The sequence below is a fragment of the Emydura macquarii genome, unplaced genomic scaffold (genome assembly GCF_026122565.2).
Source record: "Emydura macquarii macquarii isolate MOO-44397 ecotype Brisbane River unplaced genomic scaffold, CSIRO-AGI_Emac_v2 contig_3220, whole genome shotgun sequence".
Taxonomy (NCBI): Eukaryota; Metazoa; Chordata; order Testudines; family Chelidae; genus Emydura; species Emydura macquarii.
In genome coordinates, this window is record NW_027133357.1 from 2,381,137 (window position 1) to 2,401,366 (window position 20,230).

The 20,230-nt window shown below is 51.1% G+C and overlaps 1 protein-coding gene across 1 annotated transcript in view; it reads right to left on the reverse strand.

Annotated features, from left to right (window-relative positions):
- The window catches only part of LGR6 (leucine rich repeat containing G protein-coupled receptor 6), a 195,539-nt gene that overhangs the window by 39,618 nt on the left and 135,691 nt on the right, over positions 1 to 20,230 (reverse strand). Inside the window, exon 8 of the mRNA XM_067531620.1 lies at positions 16,552 to 16,623. Within this exon, the coding sequence (XP_067387721.1) occupies positions 16,552 to 16,623 (72 nt within the window). The remainder of the gene's footprint in view (positions 1 to 16,551; positions 16,624 to 20,230) is intronic.

Genomic DNA, 20,230 nt, shown 5'->3' on the forward strand with positions numbered 1-20,230 from the left:
AAAGGATCCTGCTATCTTCTGCACCAATGTCTCCGAATTGCCTCCATGCTGGAAGAAAAAACCAGTTGCATCTGCCTGCACCTCGGCTATGTGTTGTTAGAGGCCAACCCATCTCAATGTATACACTATTCTTGTCCACCTGGCTGGTCCATCTCCAGGGTGCACCTCCCCCCCCTGGAAAATGCTGATCTACCCCGAGTTTCCATCTCACTCAATTCAGTGAGGTAAAAAAGCAGAGAGATGTTTTCACTTCCCTGATTCTCTCCCCACTGGGGGCCAGTTCCCTGATTCTTACTCAGGTATGGCTCAGGCCTTACTCACACAAAAATAGCCCTCCTGTAACTACTGAGTAAAACCTCTAGATTTGGCTTTCAGTGAGAACGTCTCTGTCATGGGAAGCCTGCCCATGATCTTGTAGAGGGCACACCAGAGCCCCTTTCTACCCCACCTCCCCCCCGTACTGGGAGTGCTCATAGGATGCTGATGACTTACAATGAAGGCATTAATAATCCTATTGGCAAGAGCATTGGCCAAGGCACTTCCCAGGTTCCCCAGCTCAAGAGATGCAGGACGGAGAAGATTCTGAATGTTCAGCTAAGCTAATTCTACGAAGACACGGCCGGAGATATGTTTGCATACAGATGAGACCAGCATCTGGGGTCAATTCCGTTCCAGGTGTAACTCCACTGCCTTTGTTCCAGGGATGAATTTGGCCCATCATGTCTAAGCTGTCTTGCATCCTGTGGGTGACAGAACTTTAATTCCTTTTCTGGTTTGTCTTTTGGAAAAGATGGACTGGGGGGGGGGGGGGGGGGGGGAAATCCGGGCCCTAGGGGATGTCAATAGGAGTTTTGGTATTGACTTCAGAGGGACAGGGTTTCACCCACAAAATCCCTAGACTTAAAGAGGCCCTTTTTGTGGAGCCAAGATTGAGCAAAGACACTCAAAGAAGCCACCCCTGGCTACAGCATTGGGGCCTTACCAGCTTTAATCTTCAAGGAGAACTTGGACGCACAAAGGGATGCTGAGTTATTCCTGTACAGCACAGAATGTGGAGCCCGAGGGGATGGGAGTGCTACAGTGGCTTTTTGCCACCTTTGTGTCCTGATCCTGAGCTACTTTGGAATCCACAGCATAACTTTGCCCTGGGGGCCTGTCTAAGGTACACAGCCACCCCTGGGATCACTTGGTATCTCCACAGTGCTGTGTGCTGGGACATCCGCCCCAGTCCCACACCAGGTTTGTGACGGGATCCTCAAGAGGCAGCATTATTACAGTTTCCTTCCATTGTGCCTGTGCTGGGGGAACCCTCCCCTGGTTGGATGCAGAAATTTTAAGCTTTTATGCTCTTCTGGCCCTGCTATGGAAACCCCAAATTATAAAACATAATAAGAGGATCAAAAAAGTGCCACCGTGGCTAAACAACAAATTAAAAGAAGCAGTTAGAGGCAAAAAGGCATCCTTTAAAAAGTGGAAGTTAAATCCTACTGAGGAAAATAGAGTGTGAAGTGTAAAAATATGACTAGGAAGGCCAAAAAAGAATTTAAAGAACAGCTAGCCAAAGATTCAAAAATACGCTCAAAAATAGGTCACCAAATGAAATTAATAGGCAGCAGGTTTAAAACGAACAAAAGGAAGTATTTCTTCACACAACGCATAGTCAATCTGTGGAACTCCTTGACAGAGGATGTTGTGAAGGCCAAAACTATAATGGGGTTCAGAAAAGAACTAGATAAGTTCATGGAGGATGGGTCTATCAATGGCTATTAGTCAGATGGGCAGGGATTGCTGTTTGCCAGAAGCTGAGAATGGGTGACGGCATAGATCACTTCATGATTACCTGTTCTGTTCATTCCCTCTGAAGCACCTGGCACTGGCCACTGTCAGAAGACAGGATACTGGGCTAGATGGATCATTGGGCTGACCAAGTATGGATGTTCTTATGTTTTTATGTTTTTCTTAAGTTATGTGGCATAAAGAGACCAGAGAAGGGTGGGGAATCTCACCCATGTTTTCTAAAAGTTGATGGAAATCTAGTTCAGTGACACATCTTCCCACTCTGATCTCAGGTACCATGATGATGACTGCAGTAAGAAGACGATTGATAGATGTGGTATATGGGGAGGGATAGATAGATAGATAGATAGATGTGGTGTATATATGGGAAATAGACAGATAGAGAGACAGAGATCTTGCCTCGTAGGGACTGATAACAACCAGCTGAATCATTTGAAAAATGTTTATAAAACATCCTGTGAATTTGTTCTCCTTTCTCAGTGTTTAAAACTTCTTCAAAAGGCTTAATAAATAGTTATCTAAAGTTTTTTTTCTCATCTTCACATCATGGGGTTTTGTCCTTGCAAAAGGACAAAGGACATAGAGAAGGCTGCAAAAGACCATGCTTGCCACCAGGTGGCGTTGTACTACAGCTGGGTGCTGCCATGACTACCTGAGTTGGCCAAGGCCTCTTCCTGGTTCAGGGGAGGCAGAAGGGACCTTGGTTGAGTCAGGTGTGCAGTCTGCATCTGTGCATCACCCCCTGCATGAGCTGGGTGCTCTCTGCTGCTGGGCGGTGGGCGGCTTTCTCCTTGCAGCCTCAGCTGGGAAAGGGAAAGCTGGAAAGATGCCGACATACCATCACTTTCCCATCCTCCCCAGCAGAGTGAGCTGAGTGCCACATAAGAAATAAATGACATGAGCCCAATGGGAAGGTGTTTTACCCACGATCAAGGGCTTTACAAAGCCAAATTGCCCTGCCAAACACTGTGGGGCATGCAGTGCAAGAGACATTGTAATAAAAATACCACTTCTCTTAGCCGAGCTCCAAGACACCAGCTCCAGACAGCGCAATTGGACTTTCAAAGCGATCGGGTATGCTCCTCTCTTTACAATGAAAATTGCTTAAAGGTCACCCCCTCCCATCCGCTGGAGCCATAGCGAGTTGGCTGGGACACCATTTATTATTAATTTTATAGAGCGCCTCTAGCTTCATATTTGGAAGATCTCAACCAATCCCTGTTGTTTACTTAGAAATAAAAGCAAATTGACATCAGAACAGCCCTTATGTCAGACAGTAACTGCCAGGGTGATTTGAAACTGACGATGCGCAGCCTGGAACTATTAATCACTTAAAATAGGCCAAAAAAAAAAAAAAAAAAAAAGAAAGAAAAGAAAAAGAAAAAAGGAAGGGAAAAAAACAAGATAAGTGCAACTCAATTTTCTGCTTGTTAGAGGCTGTTAGTGGTTCCACAAAGAAAGCCAAAAAAAAAAAAAAAATTATATGGAACTATAAATTCTTCCATAAGCCACAAAATACCACAAATTTGCAGCTAATAAACCTGCAGATGGAATAAGATTAGAAACTTGGGGTGGGATGTTTGCTGGTTATTTCTGTCCCACTGCAAAGTCTGGGATGTCACTAGAACTCCCCTGCAGTGTCCATCAGCAGACCAGGCTATTTGATTAGTGGTACTGCAGACTCTCCTCTAAGGAGCTATGGTTGTGTGCGTCCCTGGTTGGCAACTGCAGGTGAATTGGGTTACCAGTGGTGCTTGCAGCACTGGTTATGGTGAGCAAATCACACATCATTGATTCCTAGATAAAGCCTGACAGGACCATTATGATCATGTGCACAGGCCAGAGAATCTCACCTGCATCAAGCCCATCGCTTCTGGCTGAACTTGATCAGAACTTTTAAAGAGAGACACCCAATCCTGATTTAAATAAGATTGGGATGCCGGTGGTGTGCCCACACCGCATGCTGGTAAGCATCAATAGGGCTATGCTGATACAGTGCAGAGACGCCTAGTTAAAGGTGTACAGAGTGTCACTGCTCTATAGGCTTTAAAAAAAAAAGGGTCTCCCTTCAAAATGCTCAAGCACTACAGGTCCTTGTTACAATAGGACTCCACATGTGTGTAAAGGGCCACCCCTCTGAGTTGACTGCAGGATCATTTCACAGAGGCTACCAAACCAACATCTGATGACAGCAACTTTTGGTCGCTAGCAACTGGCAACCTGGAAGTAGCCCATTCCTGGGCCATCCAGTCCCGTTAAGCCATATTAAGTGGCCAGCAAAGATGATGATTTCCTATTTATACTGTGGTAGCTTCTAGAGGCCACAGCTAGTTTGGGCCCCATTGGGCCAGGTGCTGCACGCACATATGATGAGCGACAGTTCCTACCCCAAGGAGTTTGCTTGCTAAAGGACAAGACCTAACGGGTGCGTGAGATAAACCAGAGAGTCAGGGTGGGAAATGGGGTAAAATAAAAAATAGGCTGTTGCCAGTTCTCAGCCAGGGAGGAGCAGTGATCAGAACTCAAGCGCCACTGAGCCGTTACGCACCAGGGAGGAGGTGAGTTTATCCCTCACTGGCACCAACAAGTGCTTGGTGCTGTGTAAGACACAGAATGAGGACGGCAGTGTGGCATCAGGATTCACTCGGAGAAGCTTTAGAATGTGTCTTCTGGTCTGGGTCCCTGCTTGTGGAAGAAGCAAGACTGCAGGAGGAAGGAGACTGGGGGTGGGCAGGAGAACAGGACCGGCTGTTTCTCACCTGTGTGCAAACGCCTTTCCCTCTATGCAGAAAGCAGCAAACCATTGGCAGAGAAAGCACCCAGCATCTGGTTTTGGGGGAAGCTGATCAGAGCTCGACAAGCGCCTGCTTTTTGGCTAGCACAGAGCATTTTTTCTGTCCAAGCCTTTATTCTTACCAGCCTTGCACGGAAACAGCCCCATCTTTGCTTTGCATAGAGTGTTTGCGTCACTATCCAGGGGTTTACACAGGATTGAAATTTACACTGAAGGGGGAAGGAATCTGTCTGCAGCTCCCGCCTTGTAGATCTCCAGCTGCCTGTCCCTCTCTAGCAGGGCTCTGTTCCCTATTTAGAGATGTAGCAGTGCCCAGAATGTGTCTGTTCCAACCAGTGTTTCTGTCTGTTCTGCAACTGACGAAGGTACGGAATTAATATGTTTTCAATTCCTTTTGATTTATTTAACAAGCTGGACATAAGCCTTTGAGAGGCGGGTTTTCGTGGGGGGTCCCACAGACACAAGAGCTGCTATGCACATAGCACTTATAAGACTCAAAGGAAATTGACCGCAAAGCACAAAGCAACGGTGACCTCAGTCATTCAGCTCACACAGACTATAACTGTGTGGCTAATGAGTGGGGCTGGGCGACGCAGAGTGCTATTGCATGCCGCCATCCGGAGGGGTGTGGGCTCAAAGCCTGACTGACAGTTGGTCATTTGTGAAATGAGTTGGGGAGGGGGGAAGATGGGGCTCTGTGCAAACCGCGAAAGAGCTGCATCCTTCACTTTGCTCAGGAAAGGAAGGTCAGGATTGGAATGGCAGTGAGGGCTGCGGGTTGGGATTGAGGGGCATTGGCCGAGCCGGATGAATGAGCGTGCCCCGGGCTGGAATGGCACTGGGGACTGAGTGACACTGGCAGAGTTGTGCATGTGAAGAGCCCAGGACTAGGCTAGCAGGGGACTGTGGGTCGCAATTGAGGGGCATCGGCAGAGTTGTGTGCAGGGAACCCAGGCAGGGATAGCAGAGGTGGCTGCAGGGTGGGACTAAGGGACATGGGCAGAGCTGGGGGGCAAGATTGGAGTAGCAGAGAGATCGAAGATCAGGAGCAAGGTGTGTGGGCAGAGCTGTGTGTGCAATGGGAAATGCATGGTGGAGCCTGCCTGCCCACAGCCTGTCTCTCTGATGTACTGCTCCAGCCTGCACTGATTGTCCCTCCCTTTCCTCGGGTACCAACTCATTCTCACATTTTCTGGGAGCAGAGAACTCATTCCTCCAGCGTGAGCAGCTGCCCTGACCCAGCCACTCTTTGGCAAGCAGCGCCGAGGCCATCAGCCTGCGCAGGCCTGGCAGGGGATTCAAGGAAAATGAAGCCCTGGGGACAAAAAGCGATGTCAGAGCAACTGCAGCTCTGACAGTGAAGGGCATCTCTGGGGAGGCAGTTGGCCTCTGTCCATGGTTATGACAAGATCAATGGCTGGAGAGCTGGGGGGGGATGGGACAGGGTAATGCTGGGAAGTCAGGGATCACACAGGGGGGAGGGATGGTGTAAGGGAGTTAGGGGGACGAGATGGGGTCGCATGGGGGGCGGGACAGCGTAAGGAGTTGGAGGGGATGGGACGGTAAAACTGGGGAGTTTGGAGGGGATACGACGGGAATACTGAGGAGTTTTTACAGGAGTGGGTGGGTGAGGTTCTGTGGCCTGCGTTGTGCAGGAGGTCAGACTAGATGATCATATTGATCCTTTCTGACCTTAGAGTCTATGAGTCTATGAGTTGGGGGAATGGAATGGAGCAAGGCTGGGGAGTTAGGGGGATGGGACAGGGGTAACTCTGGGGAGGTGGCAGGGGGACAGGATGGGTTCCTTGGGACCAAAGGGGCTTCTCCTTGTTCCTAATCCCCACAAATTGCATCGGCCTTGGGGGGAAATTCAAGAGCAAAGGGAAAGCAGGGTGTAGCTCAGCTCCCTCTGATGGGGTGCCAGCGCACCAAGAACAAGGGTGCCTCTCCAAAGATAGCAAAGTAGGAGAAGTCCTTGATCGGCCATCGGCTCAGTTTGCACCCTCAGATGTGTGTGCATGCCAGGCTGGGAGCAATGGGCCCACGGAGATCAGAGATGGGTGCCATGCTGGGGAGAAGTGCTCCGGATGCTACGGTGAATTCTCCAGTCCTGTTTTAACTGGGTTTCCCCGCTCCCCCACTCACTATTTATGACTGTTTACACAGCCCCCCAGTGCGCTATGTGCTCAACAGCCACCTGCCCTGAAGAGCTCACCCTGCACCAGGTGCAGTAGCTCAGTGGAAGGAAACGCCCTGCCTCCCTACTTGCATTTCCCCTCTCTCCATGTCACCTTATGCCTCCTCACTGCTCTGCTGCTAATCACTCCTCTCCAGCTTTGTGGGCCATTCCTCATGTAGGAGCTGCACTCATGGCAGACCGCTGAGCCAAAGTCTTCATCAGTGGCCATGGATGGCGGGTGCCTCACTTTTCTGGGTGCCCAGATTGAGAGGCTCCCAGGCCTGATTGTCAGGAAGTGCGGAGCTGCCTGGAGCAACCTGGCCCCGATGAGGGTGCTCAGAACCTCTGAAAATTAGGCAGGATGTGTCTCAGGTTGGGGGTTGTGAGAGATATGTCAATATCTCGCAATAGCCTAGAGCAGTGTTTTTCAAATAGTGTTCCGCGGAACCTTGGGGTTCTGCGGGCTCAGTTGAAGGGTTCCGCAAAAAAGCGGAACCGCGCCGCCGAAATTAACAGAAATCGCGCGCTGCCGAAAAGCCGCGAGCGCGCTGCCGAACAGCTGATGGTGCCGTGGAAAACAGCTTAGAGAGCGCGCCGCCGAAACCAGCCTACACCGCGCCGCCGAAAAGGGGAAGATTTCCTGGACTTGTTGGCAGAAGGGATGGCATGGCTGCGCAAGGGTGCCATGGCAAAATATAATTGAGAAACACTGGCCTAGAGAAAGCTTATGGGCTTTCACCTCAAGAATACCTGTGCTTGCATAGGATGCACTGTGTGGTAACTTATAGCTGGGGCAATTGCACTGTGAACCGTTCCTGAGGGCAGAAGCGAAGTAGGGAATAACACAGTGCGGGGAAGCATACAGTGTAGGCAAGGAACTCTTTAGCTTGGACACATCTGAAGGGAGAGATGTGTCCATCAAAGAAAGCTGTGCACAGCCCATGCATTTTGACTGCATGTCACAGGGATGCTGACTGTGCAGAGGACACTCTAGTAGCAGGCAAACTACGCAGCTGCCTAGGGTAGTGGGTTCCTAGGATAAAGCACTTTTTTTTTCAATGCTCGATCGGCAAAACTGAGGTGAGAAAGAGATGTTAGGTGCTAACGAGTGCTGGGAAACGTAGTATCGGAGAAGTTAGCACATGCTCCCCACTGCTACACGCTGCAATCTGCGCATGCCCAGGGACTGGGGCATGGAGGGTTAGGCACACTGAAGTTTTGCAGATTGTCTACAGCAGGATCTGCTGGCCCAGGGATCCTAACTATGCATGGCCCAGGGAACCCCAAACACCACTGGGGAAGGCAAATTCTGCTCTAGTGCCTGGGCATCCTTTGGCAAACGGCCTCTCCAAGACAGCGAAGAGTGCCCCGTGCCCCTGAAAGGGTTAAACCAACCCCGTGGGGGTCTTGGCTAGAAGATTCCCAGCTTCCTCCCTCCTGCTTTCATGGCCCAGGGCGTATTTTCCCCGCCCCCCTACAGAAAAATCTAAACATTCGGCAGCATCAGTAGGTTCCAGCTTTGCTCTCTGTGTTTATGAAGCCCGTCTAATTACCCACATAATGGGAGCAGAGGTTGTGAAAGTCTGCGGTGAAGGCACTTCCTGTGAGGCAAGGTTAGGCAGATAAGACCCCGGGGGCCAGCGGTTTTGGGATCAGCCCTTGTGGGAGACGTTTTTAATTTATTAATGTTATTTTTTTTTTTTTTAAATAAAAAGGCTTTTAAACAAGTAAAGGTTTGTTCCCTCCAAGAGATTTATCTCCCGTCTGTGATTAGAGGAAGAAGCGTCAGCAACTGGAGAGCTGCAGAGATGGGGAATGAAAAGGTCATCCCAGGCAGGTGGGATGAAGCATGATTGCAGGGTGTTGCATGCACTGCCCGGTGCTCCACATTGGGAGGGAACCACTCCGCCGGGTGAGCCAAACCACCAGGGAGGCACATGCAACAGCCATAGGGGTGCTGCGTTCTGCGACCCAGCGAGGAGTCCTGGGTCCAGGAAAGACCTCAGCATCCTGTGACTCACATGGAGGCATTGGTGGTATGGTCAGATCTGGGGATGGGGCAGGAATGGGGCAGCTACTTAATGCATGACACTCTGTGGCCTTTTATGGATGGGTGAAGACACAGCCCCACTACCAGCCCTGATGGGCTTCCACAAGGCACAGGCGTGTGTGTGTGTGTATGCGGGGGGAGAATGTGAATGTGTGTGTGTGGAATATGAGGTATAGAGGGTGGGTGTGCATGGGTTGGGGGCTGTGTGTGGTGTATGGGGTGTATAGGGTGTGCTTGCATGTGAATCTATGGGGTGTATAGGGTGTGTGTACATGCGTTGGGGTGTGTGTGCGTTCACATTTATGGGGTGTATAAGGTGTGTGTGTTGGGGGTGTATGTGTGTGCATGTATGAGGTGCACAGGTTGTGTGTGCGTGTTGGGGTTGATGTGTGTGGGTGTATGGTATAGGGCATGTGTGCGTGTGTTGGTGGTGTGTGTGCGTCTGTGTAAGGGGCATCACTGAGGAGCTCAGGACACATTTCCTTTTAGCGATTGTCCAAGGCCTGGGGACCTCTCCTCCCTCCCCAGCTAGTCTGCCAGGGGCTGCCACCCCATCTCCACCCACAGGCCTTCAGGATGCGGCAAGACACGGGCCACTGCCTCCCCCAATCCTACCACAGTCTGGAGGGGTGGGGTGGGCAGAAGGTGCTGACACCCCACAGCAGCGGGATCTTGATACCATTCCCTCTCTCCCCAAGCCATGGCTCAGACACTGACTGGGAACAAGGAGGCCCTGTCATCCTTAGCCCTGGGGGTGCATAGCTTTTTGGAGGGGGTTCCCTCCCCCCACAGCCATCCCACTGGGTACACTCCTGGTTCAGAGGACTGACGGGTCTGCACTTCCTCTCCAACTTCCCATCAGCACCAGCCTCTTGTGCTGCAGAAGGGGTGCCGAGCTGCTTGGCTGGGGCCATGCAGAACTGCGCTGGTTTAAAGCATATCCCCCCTCCCCAGGCAGGTCTGGGAGGACTGGAGTTTGCTTTCTGCCTCCCTCCCCTCTCCCCCACAGCGATTTAGCTGCAGGATCTCCGGGGGCCAGTGAGATTGTAGCAGAAATGCTCCAGATCCTGCCCCCGAGCCCTACCTACAGAGGTGCTAGATATGTCCTGTGGTAGGGCAGTAAAGGAACAGCCATAAATCCACTCCCCTGCTCGTCACTCCCTGCTGGGCGGGTCCTTCCTCACTTCCCCCTGCCCTGTCTCTTTATCCCCCTGCTCTCTATTCAGTTCTATTGAGGTTCCTAGACTGGGCCCATCACCCTGGTATCTGAGCCCCTCCCAGAGCCACCTGTCTCCAGCAACACAGAAGAGTCCATCCCTCTCCAGACCAGTCTCTGCCTTTTCTCTCATTCTGGCTCCAATTTTCTCTCCTCTCTCCTTTGTCTGGAAGCAGCCTCCCCTCCCCGTCTTCGCTCGCCTTCTTTCCCCTCTGCTCCCCTCCATCGAATCCATGCCCCATCAATGCTCTTCCTGCCCTCTTTGCTCCTCACAGCCCCATCTCCTTCCCCCCCGGGACTGCCTGCTCCCCAGCCTCTCTTCACTCCCCTCTATTTCATGTCAATTCTACAGTGCTCTGCAAACACCCATTAGTCAGTCACTGCCTCCCCAGCCAGGTAGATAAGGGGCTATTGGTACCATCCCCGTACTAGAGGGGGAATTGAGAACCATCCTTCCTTCTCTCTGCTCCCCTGCTCTAGTGCCCTGCATTTCTCCTCCCTTTCAAGTCCCTTCTGCCTCCCCTTTTCTCTCCAGTAAACTAGTCCCTCCCTCCCTCCCTCCCCACAGTTAAAAATGAGACAGGGCCCTACCACGCTGTTTGATAGCCATCGCTCTAGTGGGGTGACCTAACCTTTCCCCCTCCTTCTGCCTGCCTGGTATATTTCGACTCTCAGCTCTTTGGGGGCAGTGCCCAGCACAGCAGGGTCCCACTTTCGGCTCGCCAACAGGCCTGCCAGTAACGATGAACAGCCGGCGTGAAAATCACCGTGCGCGCCCAGCCACGCCCCGGTTTGCAGCGTCTCAGAGGGGAGGCACGGCAAGCGAGCCGGAAACCCAGGCAGACCCATCGGCGAGCCATCGCCGAGCCCCTTTCTCTGTCAGATGATGCCATGCAGTGGCTCCAGCCAAAGCCAATTTTCAGTTGAGAGGCACGCAAGTTCATAGACTTGCTGGAATCCCTGCCATGCCACCCACTTATCCTATTAGCATATCAGAGGCCCGGCCGGCTTGCCTAAACGCGTCTCCTTGCCACGGATGTGATGGGAGCCGGCACCTCGGGGCCACAAACACCCCTTCGGCATAAGAGGATTTGTCTTCTGAGCCAGGGAGCGCCCCCTCCTCCGCCCCGTGTGGCAATCACTTCAATGGAAATCGAAACAGGATTGAGGCAAAAATCGCCCCACTCCCTCAGATGTCCTCCGTGCCTGCCATTCTCACTGCCGCTTTTGCAGTGGGTGCTCCAGTGAAGAGCAATGCCCCTCCGTCCCCGGCTCTGGGGTTGGTGGGGGGCTGGGAGGGTCAGTGGTGGCAGCTTACGTTTAACAGCCCCCAAAGCAGCACATTCTGGCATAGGTTTAACAATGCAGCCAGGACTCGCTACACGGGAGCAGCGTTGCGGGGATAATGCTGCGGCTGGCGTCTTAGCTTCTGACATTCCTCACTTCTGCTCTTTCGAAAGCTCGGGGTTTTCCTTTGCGCCACTTGGCTCCTTTTTCACCTCCTGCTCTAAGGTTCTGCCTTCTCCTCTCACCAAAAACCAAACTTGCCTTTGCGCTGGGTGCGACCAGCTGCTGGCTTTTGCCCTTTCTCGTTCCTGTTGGGGTTCATTGTTTTCTTAGTAACCTTTGCCCGGCTCTTTGGTTTTTTTGCTCTTTACACAGCAGTCAAAGCATGCAGAAAGTACACTGGCATAGTGGAGTCCAAAGAACCATCTTTACTAACTGTACATAGCACGCCAGGCCTACCTCCAGTTTCCAGAACACAGGGGGTGCCATTAGAGCGATCACAACCGATTTATACACTAGAAAGGTGCTATATAAAGCATATGTCACATAAGGGCTCTTGAGTGCTCTGATTTACCCCCCCGGCTCCTTGCGCATCTTAGCCGACAGGCCGAGAAACATGCTCCTATCAAACAGCTGCACAACTTGGCTCTATGGCTCTTCCCCCTACTGGGGCTTCTTTTCACAGCCCCGTTGTGTCTGTGTGGTTCCTTTGCGTGTGTTCTCCTGTATCTCCAGGTGAACTGGCGACGCACCTCAGTGGGATTCTAAAAGAGGCTTGGAAAAGATGCCAAACCACATGAGAGACAGAGGTTTTATCTTCCCTCCTGTTATCTTGCAGGAGAGCTGTCTAAGTAACGAAGATCTGGGATCGCCAGAGGCGGAAATACCCTTCCAGTAAGCAGCTCACATGAAAAACTTCAAGCGTAATGACTGGAGATAGACCAACATCACAGCAGCGAGGCTACGGGGCAAACGTTTTCACCTAGCCACCTTCTCCTGCCACATTTTGGTGTGTGCTCCTTCCTGACCAGCTGGGATATGGGGTCTGCTTCTCCATCAGGGCTAGCACATGCCTTTCACACACTCCTTGTGAAGGGGGAAAATGCACAGCTGCGGGGCACTAGTCATTAGGCTGGCTCAGATCGCTGCCCACTGATCACCAGCTGCTGCGGAGTCAGTGAAGGGGGGAGTTTACCTTCACCTCTTTCCAGGAGATTGGCTCAGCAGGATCTGCTCAAAGGCAGTTCTCACTGTGATCTGTCTTTGCACAGACTGCACATGGCGAGGAGAACTCCTGAATACCCCTGGCTCCATGGGCATCTCTCAGAGCTGCTGAGGGATTGCATAGACCAATCAGAGCCATTTCTCTCTTGAATCCCAAAGAGCTGATTGTATATAACAAAATACAGTGCCTCTCCCTGCCTATCCTGACGTGGTGGGGAATCTCTGGCTCTGGGAGCCGGATAAGGAGTTCCCATCACCACCACTGAAAATCTCACCGTCTTTATCCTCGATGATCTTTAGAATAATATCTATAACAACATGGCACATGGCTTCATATCAGCAACGGAACAAAATGCACCGCTAAGAAACACTGCTTTCAGCAACACCCTTGCCATCTCATTGACTTCACTAGGATTACACCCATTAAAAAAAGGGGAGCTGAATTTGGCCCATGAAATACTGGAAGAACGGGTTAAATACCGATGTGAAAATGTAATCCTAATCTGAGTTAAAAAGCATGTTAGAGAGACAAAGTGGGTGAGGTAATATTTTTTATTGGACCAACTTCTGTTGGTGAGAGAGAGAGACAGACAGACACGCTTTTGAGATTGCACTCAGAGATCTCCAAGACCTGAAGAGCTCTGCGTAAGCTTCAAAGTTTGTCTCTTTCACCAACAGACGTTGGTCCAATAAAAGATATTACCTCACCCACCTTGTCTCTCTAATATCCTGGGACCCACACAGCTACATCACCACTTGAAAAGCACGAGTGAGATTAGCAAAATAGTCTCAGCCTGTACTGCAGTGAAGAGGAAGAAATATAAAGGAGGAGTCTAAAGGGGAGACAGTGTGGTCTAGTAGCTAGAGACCTGCATGCTATTTCTCAGAGACCTGTGTTCTACCCCTGGCTCTGCCTCTGCCATGCTGAGAGATTGTAGGCATGTCACTTTCCCTCTCTGTACCTGGGCAGTGCACAGGGTGTGGAAGCGCGACCCCAGTGGGGTAGGGGGCGGGCCCCAGAAAATCATTTGGCCTGTCAGAGGCTCCCTGAGCAAGGCCCAGCTCTGAGTGAGGGAATCGAAGAGACAGAACACACCCAGAGCATCCCCCGGAGCAAGGGGAGGGCTCCCACTACTACACTGCTTTTGTGAACTGCAGCGCCAACCCCTTTCAACCAGCGCTGCCCTTTCTGGGGCAATGTGTGCCCCTTCCCGCCCCCCTGGGGTGCACTCAGGAGCTGCGATTGTGACAGGAGTGGGGAGTGCCCGGGCGGACGCTCGGGGCACATTTCTCACTCCTGTGTACCCCAGGTAGGAGGCTAGAAGAAAGGAGGCAGAGCAAGAAGGGGGCTCCTTTGATCAGTGGACAAAGCACAAATCTGCAGGTGCAGAGGCGGTGCCTGACAGGTAATTCCCTCTGGGGGCAGGAGATGAGGGAGAGGAAGAGGTGGCGGCTCCTGCTGTGGGGAAGGATAGACAGGGGAGTTTGCCCAGACTATTCCCATGCTGCACCTGTTCTCCGGATCGGTGGTCTCGTCTCCTGGGAGCCAGCTGGGCTGAGTTACACCAGGTTGGCCTTAGCAGGAGGCTGCTCTAACTACGCCGCTGTCAACATGGTCCCTAGGGGCTTTATGCGAGCAGGAACTGCCTCGCTCTGAGGTGGATTCTCCACGGGCTACTTTACTAGACTCTGGCCCCTTGGCACTGCCTGAATGGAGATGGAAATCTGGAGCAATGTCTGTGCCAGTCCAAGAAAAGGTGTCACATGGGCTTCCTGCACCTTGAAACGAACCCAGAAAATGAAATCTCGGTAGCCTGCTGACCCGTGAGTGGCTCTTGTCCATTAATGAGACACACCTTGATGCCTGCACTGTGTAATCAACACAGCAAACTACGCACACACACACAAACCCCAGACAGCAGGAAATGAGATCTACTCACAGAGCGATTTCTCTTCTGCCAGCTGGTCTGATTCGTTTCCCCTCTGTTTTACACTGGGTGCTCTGGGTTTTTGGGGTGGAGGGAAGGGGACGAGGGGAGGTGGTAATCCATAAAGGTTCCATCTGATCTACACTGACATCATCCAAGCAAAGCGTTGGAACACAAAGAATCACCCTGAGCAGGCCCTAGATCAGACACCATGGTGAGGGGCACATGCAGAGCACTTGGACAGACAGCAGACACATCTCAGTGGTGGTGGTCTCCCCTTGTCTCATGTGTGACTTGGCTTCCTTTCGCTGATGTCTACGATCTATAATGTGCCTGTCTTAAAATCTAACCTAACCTTTCTTTCTTGAGGTATGTGCCCCACGCCCTCTGTCATGGTAACTGAGTGCCTCTGGGCCTGGCTCCATTAGAAGTAGACACAGAGATCTCCAGTGGCAATCTGGAAGAGACCCCCCCGCCCAAATCCCCAGAACCAAAGTCTAACACTCTCTTCCCTGCCTACCCCCCAGGGACTGCCAGAGAGATCTGTCAATCCATTCTGGGTACCTCTGCCTCTGTTGGTCCAAATGTGAGGGAGAGCGCATTTCCTGAAACTGTCCTGCCCCCAACCGCCCGAGGAGCACATCTCAGACCCACGGCCCAGCTCCTCAATGGTATTTAGGCACCAACGGGAGTTAAATACATTTGACGATCTGGGCCCAACAGTTTGCCTGCAGCATCTGACCTCAACCAACCTCCCGGCTAAGCACAGAAAAGGCCCTGTCTCTCTGCTGTGACACTTTTATGACACGACACATCATTTCTCTGTTTATTCCCATTCCTTTCCCCTTCTTTCCTGCTGCTCATTGGGTTCTGCCTGAAGCCAAGGCCCGCACACAGGGGGAGGTTTCTGTGCAACTGAGGGCAAGAAGCTGCCTGCTTGGATGTTTTGGAGTCCTGATTTATTTGCTTGTTTGTTTGTTTTTTACATGAGGCCAGGACAGCCCATTAAACCCAGGCTGTTCCCATGGCAGCTGCACGGACTTCCCATGAGCGAGGCTTTCTCTCTTGCAGTTCAGCAACACCCCAGGGCAGCTAGCTAGGACGGAGCTCCATCAGAAAGCAGGACTGCTTCTGTCCCGCAGGCAGGAGCCATGCCTGACTCACAAGAACCCTGGACTACAGGCTAATGCGAGACTGCCTGCAGGGCTGACTATACGGGAGAATTTGTGTATTTCATCCTCATTCTGATTAATAAGGATCATGGTTATTACAGTAGTGGCTAGGGACCAACTAAGAAGAGGGCTCCATTGTGCTAGACATTGTACAACCAGATCAGGACACGGTCCTCGACCTGGTTCCGGTGGCACGAAATGCTTGTAAAACACCTTGGCCAAGATTTTCAGACCTGGCCACTGATTTTTTACCAGCCTTCATTTTTGGGTGTCCAGCCTGAGACACCGTAGAAGGCCCCAATTTCCAGATGGCGGGAGAGTGAGCAGAGATGGTGTGGGAGGAGGTGACAGCTGGGTGGCTGAGTCCGACCTAATTAGCAGAGAAAAGTTGGGTGTGGGCTCAGGGGCAGTGACGTGATAAGAGCCGAGGGCATGATAGAGGTCATCGCTCTGTAGCGCCATGGGGGTGTAGCCCATTGGTTTAGGGGCACGGTCAGGCAGCTGGTGCAAGGGAGGGCTGTATGCATGCCAGGCCTCATAGTCTGTGAGGGAATAATGGAGCTGGAGAGCAGTTAACAGGCAATTAGAGTTGGTGGAATGGCTCAGTCAGCAAGGCATTTTCCTCGAGGGGCTGCATTTATAAGCAGGAAGTGAAATAATATAACACTAAGCAGTAAATAAGCTGAAAAACACACCATTCCCTCCAGTAACCCATGTTTGGAACTCCCCATCCCCCAAGCACCTGTGCAAGAGGAGGCCGTGACTCAACTGCATTTAGCCCCTGGGCCTGGCATGGATACACAGCGAGCCCTCATTGGCTCAGCTGCTACCAAGCTGGCAGGAATCCAGAGAAGCCCTTCGCAGAGGGCATTATTCAGTGCAGAAGAGAAAACGGGCGACTCACAGAGTTTCCAGACTGTGCAGCCCTTCAAAGCCGTTGGTCCCCAGGCTCCGGATCCGGTTGTTGTGCAGGTGCCTGCAGAGAAAACGGAGACGCTTAAATGGGGCCGAACTCATCTGGTCTGTCCCTTGCGGTCCCTGAGGGGTGACTCAGGGATGCTCGGTGAGCTGAGAGCAGCAAGGGCACAGGGGCAGGAAATACTCCTTGCAGAGAGTCAGGTATCAGCCTCGCTAAACCTCTAGACACTCAATATGGCCACAGTGTACAGCGAACAAGAGCAAGGTAGATGATACAGTGTAAAGCACAGGCTTGGTGGCCGGTTCTCCTCTTAGTTGGCAGGTGCACCCTCTGTTATCTCTAACACTGGTTACCACTGGTTTCTTCCTTACAAAAAACCTACCCAAGTTCAAACCTGGGTTCTGATGCCTAGATCCAAATGCTGCATCAGCTCCACTGGGACTTCCCCTTTTCTTGTCTGATCGCGTTGGGGGCTCTGCCTGTCTCAAGTGCTCCGGACCCTAAGCTGAACAGCCTGTCTTCTGGGAACTTTTGAGCTGCATGGAGTGGTGAGACCCCCCCATCTTCCGCCAACACTATCTCTCTCTCTTTTAGTCCAGGTATAAATTTCTACTTTTGTAATCAAACCTGGGCTAGCTGTCTCCAATACCCCAACTGTAATTGTGTGGTATTGTAAGCGCTTGATTGTTTTTCTCTCCTTGTATGGTACTACTATTAGTATCATAAGTTTTATATACCTGGCAATAAATAACTCTTATAATCATGCTGGTTGCCAGTCTCTCTCTCCAAACTTCATTTACTCCTTTGTGTTCTTGGCTTCCCTATCTTGCTCTGCAGCAACGCTTCTTTTAACTAAGCCAAAGATCCCTGGAGTGCCCAAAACTCCTATGGGGTTTGCTCATCAAGGGGGTTGCTACTAGAACAATTGTAGAGTGAGGAGGGAGGCAGCTGAGAAGTGCTGCTCTGCCTAGCCTGTGGAGTCCAGGGGCATATAAGGGGGCAGCTGAAAGTGCTGTTTGACCCAGCCTGATTGAGCCCAGGGGCAAATAAGGGAGGCAGCTGAAAAGTGCTGTTTGGACTCAGCCTGCTCAGAAGTGCGCTCTATTCTGGTGCGATGCAAAGGGGCATATAAGGGTGGCTGCTGAACATGTTGTGTCACCCAGCCTGCTGAGTTCAGGGACATATAAGGGGTCAGCTGAGAGTGCTGATAGCCCGGTCTGCTCAGACGCACTCAGTTAATCTGGAATGTGTGTGTGTATCTGTGGAGGGTTTATTTGAATCTGGGGCTGGAGGAACCCAGCTCTGAAAACCTTAGGTCCTGCAGGATAGCTCCATTGGGAGGGGACTTGTAGCCATATGAACACACAAGTAACACAAGCAGTACATTAATAGAATCATACCCCCCCCCCTTACAGGAAGGTAACCCTAATAAATGAGCATACCCCTGGGGGAAGGGCAAATCTGGTAACAAATAGACAATTCTTTAAAGTCTGCTTTACTGCATGGTCAATTGTGGTAGATCCCAAAATGGCCTGCGGGGAGGGGAAAGGTGGGGAAAAACCTGCCAGTCCTTCCTCTGCTGGAATGAGAGCTGCTTCCATTCTCAGTAATGCTAGCACGCAGGTTCTAGATGTGCCCGGGGTGGAGGGAGAAAAGAGGCCTGCACTCTGAGTGGAGGCTCTCGGAGCCCTTTCCCCTTCCAGGAAGAGTTCAGGAGAAATGCACAGAGGTGGGTCTGAGTGAGCTGGAGGGGTCTAAATCAGGCTCGCTGACGCACCGGGGCCTAGAAGACCATGTGTGTTACAGCAGCTTAGTGTCCTTCCATTCACCGAGACTTTCCTCTGAATTTGGCCCTGTGCACTGCCTTTCCTGTCACACGCCACTTGGCAAGTGACGCTCAGTTTGCACCACCACTCAGTGCCAAGATACACAACTTCCAACACAGACCAAAGAGCTTCCTGACCGGCTCACGTGAGACATGCAATTTGCACTGCCGTGGGATCTAAGGCAGAGATTTCCCAAGCACCTTAGTGGTTCAGATGCCCAATTCCCATTCATTTTACTGGGAATCCCCGGGCTTTGAAAATCTCAGCCTATACTGCTAACACTTGTCGAGCATCTTCAACAATCATTCATAGGATTAGGCCCCAGGGGTGGATCCAAATAGGCTAAGCATAGACCTCTTTCTTCTGCAATGAATGTTACAATACCTATGGTCTCAAGCCCTGCCCTCCTTTGCATGCCCTGACCCCACTGATCTGAATGCATGGGTGGAATCCAGGCTGCATTTAGTCAGAAGTGTTTTCAAACCAAAAAAAAAACAAAAAAATCCTCTGAGCCCCACGCGTCTCAGTAAGAGCGAGGAGACAGCTTTTAGTTAAATGCCATGATGTCTATGGTCACAGCTTTATTATCTCTTGCTTGCAGAAAGATGGAAATTCTTCCAGATTTAGACTTCTGGATTTATTCCAGTTTGACTGCAATAAAGGTTATCGTCAGTTTAATGCTTTAAAAATGGCTAACCCTGGAGCGGAGTGGTTATCATGACATTCTGATGTGCATTATCCACATTAAATCAGCTATTCTTTCCCGTTTTTCTCTTCTTTTAATCTTATTTTGTCCAAGTGCCATGTATTGTGCACGGTGTGCGTTATTTCTGATGCTCGAGGGCCTGTGTATTATGAAGCCCTCAGGGTGAATGTTGCTGCTGGAGATCCGTGTGCCGTCTCTATTGTAAGGGAACTGTGGGTAGTAAAGTCTCTTGTGTTACATCTGTCCTTGAGTCCCCATGCATAGTACATTCCTGTGGGTTCCCATCTGTTGTCCAGGATCTCTGCACCGGGAAGTCCTGTGTATTATTTCTGAGGCCATGTCTACACTACTATGTCGCCGTAGCTATGCCAGTATAATCCCGCAGTGTAGATGCAGCCTTCAGCGAGAGAAGTTTTTTTCTGTGGCTTTAGGAACACCACCTCCCTGAGTGACGGTAGCTAGGTTGACAGAAGCAGTCTTCCATTGACCCAGCTGTGTCTGCACCGGGAGCGGCATAGCCACAAACCGTTTAGGGGGGTGGATATTTCACACTCTCAAGTGTCATAACTATGTCAACCTAAATTTTAAGTGTAGGCTGGGCCTCTCTCTTTGTTTTTGGCAGAACCAGAATCTGGGTTACTGGATTCTTCCTTCCAAGTTGTCAGAGGCTGTGTGGGTGTGTGCATGAGTGTGCACGCACATGTGTATTAGCCAGCCGACTCCTGTTCAAGTTAGTGAGAGCCCCAGAACCAAGAATCCTACACTCAAGTGCACTTTTAAATCCAGACAGATTGAACCTGGGTGCCCCAGGAACACATGATGAAAAGCAGAGAAGGCAATGCCAAAGAGACATGAGTAGTGCCCTTGATTCCAGAGAGGCTACTCACATGAGTAGTCTGCAAAAGAGAAGAATGAGGGGGGATTTGATAGCAGCCTTTAACTACCTGAAAGGGGGTTCCAGGGAGGATGGAGCTAGGCTGTTCTCAGTGGTAGTAGATGACAGAACAAGGAGCAATGGTCTCAAGCTGCAGTGGGGGAGGTCTAGGTTGACTATTAGGAAAAAGTTTTTCACTAGGAGGGTGGTGAAGCACTGGAATGGGTTACCTAGGGAGGTGGTGGAATCTCCATCTTT